This window comes from Lolium perenne, chromosome 6 (assembly GCF_019359855.2).
Source record: "Lolium perenne isolate Kyuss_39 chromosome 6, Kyuss_2.0, whole genome shotgun sequence".
NCBI lineage: Eukaryota > Viridiplantae > Streptophyta > Magnoliopsida > Poales > Poaceae > Lolium > Lolium perenne.
Window position 1 is genome coordinate 19,939,017 of NC_067249.2, and position 4,333 is coordinate 19,943,349.

The following is a 4,333-nucleotide window of genomic DNA, read 5'->3' on the forward strand; positions in this document are numbered from 1 at the left end:
GTATTATAAAAAAGTATCATATACATGATACTAGTATATGATACTACCCACTATGGCCAGCCTCAAGGTCAGAGTTGAATTGTCAAATATTTGGGCTTTTTGAGATGCGATCCCTGCAAGCGTGAAGGGATGCGGGATGCCCCCTATCCATGAAGTGCTCGGGCGTATCCCTGAAGTCTAAAGAATATATACAGTACTGCTGTGTATACTTGGATTGGAGCTACGACATCTTAATTTTGCGACACGTCTCAGATCCACGCATGACCAGTAGAGTATTATCCAGATCTCGATCTCAGATGCTCGCACGCACGCACCATTTTTCTAAAAAAAATATCGTCGGTTCTTAATTATTCTTGGTTGCCAATCTGAAGAACATGTTTGAGTACTCGCCCGATCTCACAAACTGAGCGCAGCTCCCTCGATTATTCGCTCGCACAACTCAAACACAGGCAAACGCTAAGGTAACAACAACAGGGAAAGAAAGAAAGATACAGCAACGGCCACGCGCGCCGGCCGGATACCACAGATCCAACAGCACCACGAGATCTAGAGCTGGCCGCAGTCGGCGACGACGACGGGCTTGGAGGTGGCGCCGCTGCGGGAGCCGACCTTCTCGATGGCCTGGACGACGTCCATGCCCTCCACGACCTTGCCGAAGACGACGTGCTTGCCGTCGAGCCAGTCGCAGGCGTCGGTGCAGAGGAAGAACTGGGAGCCGTTGGTGCCGGGCCCGGAGTTGGCCATGGAGAGGATGCCGGGGCCCGAGTGCGTGTGCACGAAGTTCTCGTCCGCGAACTTGGCGCCGTAGATGGACTCGCCGCCCGTGCCGTTCCCGGCGGTGAAGTCGCCGCCCTGGCACATGAAGCCCGGGATGACGCGGTGGAACTTGCTGCCCTTGTAGTGCAGCGGCTTGCCCATCTTGCCCACGCCCTTCTCGCCGGTGCACAGCGCGCGGAAGTTCTCCGCGGTCCTCGGGACCTCCTTCGCGAACAGCTCCATCACCACGCGGCCCGCCGGCTGGGCGCCCACGGTCACATCGAAGAACACCTTCGGGTTCGTCGCCGCCATCTCGCTACGCTACCTCGCCGGAATCGGAGGAGAAAAGTGCGAAGTAGAGCTTGATTTTTGGGTCTGTGGTATGTAGTGCTCCTATCTTGCGAGAGAGACGAGATAAGATTAGAGAGATTAAATAGGCGTGTGGGGCTGCTGGGGGAGTCTTGGTTATGGTGACGGACTCACGGTTGGGTGAGCATCTCCAGTGGAAGATGCTTTCTGCCGACCTGGTCGGCGGAAACAAGCCACCAGATACATCTTTTATTTCTTTTGTTTTGTTTTTGCATTTTTAAATCTTAACTTTTTTTGGTAAACCAAAAATAATTTTTGAGGTTTCTTAAAAAAAAGTTGAACGTTTTCAAATCTGAACAAATTCAAAATTTGAACAATTTTCAAAATATTAATAATTTTAAATCCTAGACATTTTTAAAAATTTGAACAAATTTGAAAAGCGAACAAATTTCAGATTTTGAACAGATTTCGAAATTTAAACGGATTTCAAAAAATTAAACAAATTTCTAAATTTGAACGAATTTCAAATTTTGAACAGTTTTCAAATATAAAAAATAAATTCAAATATTTTAAAAACCTGATCATATTCATATTTCGTAAAATCAAAATTAAATTATAAAATTAAAAGTTAAACATAAAACATAAAAAATAAAGTAAAAAAACAATAAAGAAACACAAAAAGGCAGGTCAAAACGAAAAACAAAAAAAAAACCCAAATGGGCCAGACCCATATCCCCTAGGGGTGTGCGGTGGCTGGTACCCACCGACCTGGTCGGCAGATAGGATTCGCCATCTCCAATGGCCTAATCTACCGATCTAAACCAAATTTGCCAATGGGTCGTGCTTTTAGCGGGCTGGCCCGAAACGTATGAAAAAGCCTAGTACAGGTCTGGCCCGGCATGTGAAGCTTCGGGGTTGTGCGTGTGTCACGCCATGGAGCATGCGTGTAATAACCCAGAACATAGGAACATCGAAGGGTAGATTTAGAATTGGATGTGCATTTCATCGCAAAACGAGGGAAATTTTCACGCCTTATTGCATATAAACCTAAGAGGGATCGAGGTTCTCTCTCGTTGCAATTAGGGTTAGGCAATGTGAGGTTAAGAATTTCGACATAATCTCTTTTGTAACTTGTGAATTTGGGAGTTGATTTGAATTGGCAATTCATATTTGAATTTCAAACAAAAGGAGTAATTTATAAACAATATAGAATTGAATTATGAATTCATAATTCAAAAACACATCATAATTCAAATCACTTTATATCTCCAAATTACATTATACATATACAAATAATTCATAAGTAAATGATACAATTACAAATGAGCTCATAAGGAAAATTTGAGCTTTATTGATCATACACACACATACAATGTCTTTACAATATTTATAATTACAAGAATTAGATGAATAATAAACAAAATAAAAAGAAGATTACATAAATTGATCCTATACTAAAACCTACACTAAGTGTCTTGGAAGAATTGCTTCTTGACCATTTCCAACTTGAAACCTGCAAATAAGAGAAGAACACTAGACAGGGGGTTAAATATGAAGAAACTAGATAGGGGATTAGAAAACCAAGTGTCAAGGACACTTGTCCATGTCCAAATCCTGGACAGAAACAAGATATACACAGGAAGACCAACACTGAGCCACACACAGGGGCTCAAGTTTCACCAAAAGGATCACACAGGTCATGGAGCTGCTGTGCATACAACAGCACACCAAGGCACAGCCTAGTCACCAAGCCATGCCAGGCTTGTGTGTCACAGCCAGAGAAGAATCACAACAGGTATAAAAGGGTAGAAACCCTAGAAACAAGACACAAGTCGACCAGATCACCATTCACAAGCAACCAGCAAGGAACAGTGACAGTTCATCTTTGTTCTTGCTCAAGAACATCAACGGCAACCACTAAAATCATTTATCCATCCAAAAATCCAGCAACCAAAACCAGTAGGAAGATGGGAACTTAACCAATATCATCAGAAGCTAGGAGGAGCAATGCAAGTACCAAGATCATCCAGCAACTGCTCAACAACAGTTGAGCTTAACCATCTAGGAGCTGGAACAAGGTATACCAAATACCTGGAGAGGATCCACTGGATCCAATCTATAAATTTTGCATGACACATGTCATGGAATGAGCAGATGCTTATGGGTTGATCATCACTTGGTGTTGACCAAGGATCACTGGCAGTAAAGGGAGCAGCTAGAGCCCAAAACCCATCTAGACACTATTCTTGTGCAAATAAGCAAGGATAGATGCACAAATGTGCACACAAGCAAGCATACATGCACAGATAGCACCAGTAGAGGATTTACAGGTAATAGAAGCTACCAAAAGACAACCTAGTAAGATCCTAGTCATTAAACCATCAGTTAAACCCTATTTTTCTTCACATGCAAGCATAATAGCATTCATATCATGTATGATTTCGTATTATGCAAGCAGAGATGAGTAGCCAACAAGATCTAGCCAATTGTGTGAGCAACCAAGCAGTAGCAATGCTACTGAGGTCACATCAAACACAAATCCATCCATTAACCAAGATTATAAGTCATCATCATCCAGAAATGGATTCAGACTCTATTTATTTCCAAATTGATCATGGAAATATCAAATCATGCACAACAAGGTAAATAATCAACACTGCATAGGCAGTTCATCTATAATTAATCCATTCAGGCATGAATATATAACAATCCATGCATGAATAATGAAATAACATCACTAAGAGGCAACAGCAGCATGCACCATTGCATCCTAGCTATTGGATTATGTCCAACGAGTTGTGGACAGCAACAGCAGCACACACACGGATACTTGAGCATCATGAGCAAGCATAAGTCACAACAGTAACTTGCCACTAGCATTTAATTGATCAAATGGATCAATTAGATCAAGCCTAGGCATAACAGAGCATCACAGACATGCAGTGATCCAAGAATTGGATCAACTGAAGCATACACAGGGCATAGGTGAGCATCACTGACACCACAAGTGTCAGTATTGCTAACCTAGGTCAATAACAAGGACCAGTAAGCATAGGAACAAGTCCAGTAAGCCTATGAGCAAGGACCAGTAAGCAATTGCACAGCACAAGAACATGAACAAATAAAATAGGCCTAGCACAGTGAGCCAGTAAGCATAGGAATAGCATCAAGGCATGGATAGATAGGATAGCATGAGACCAGTGCATCAACAAGAATTGTACAGACATAATCCAAGCACCAGTAAGCATGAACAGGCTAGAGTAGAGCA

At 42.6% G+C, this 4,333-nt stretch overlaps 1 protein-coding gene across 1 annotated transcript; it reads right to left on the reverse strand.

The window, feature by feature from the left end:
- Positions 1–396: 396 nt before the first annotated feature.
- On the reverse strand, positions 397–1,189 carry LOC127308697 (peptidyl-prolyl cis-trans isomerase). The gene has a single exon (XM_051339592.2). The coding sequence runs from the start codon at positions 1,066–1,068 to the stop codon at positions 547–549; it is 522 nt and encodes a 173-aa protein (XP_051195552.1). The 5' UTR covers positions 1,069–1,189; the 3' UTR covers positions 397–546.
- Between the last annotated feature and the right edge of the window lie 3,144 nt (positions 1,190–4,333).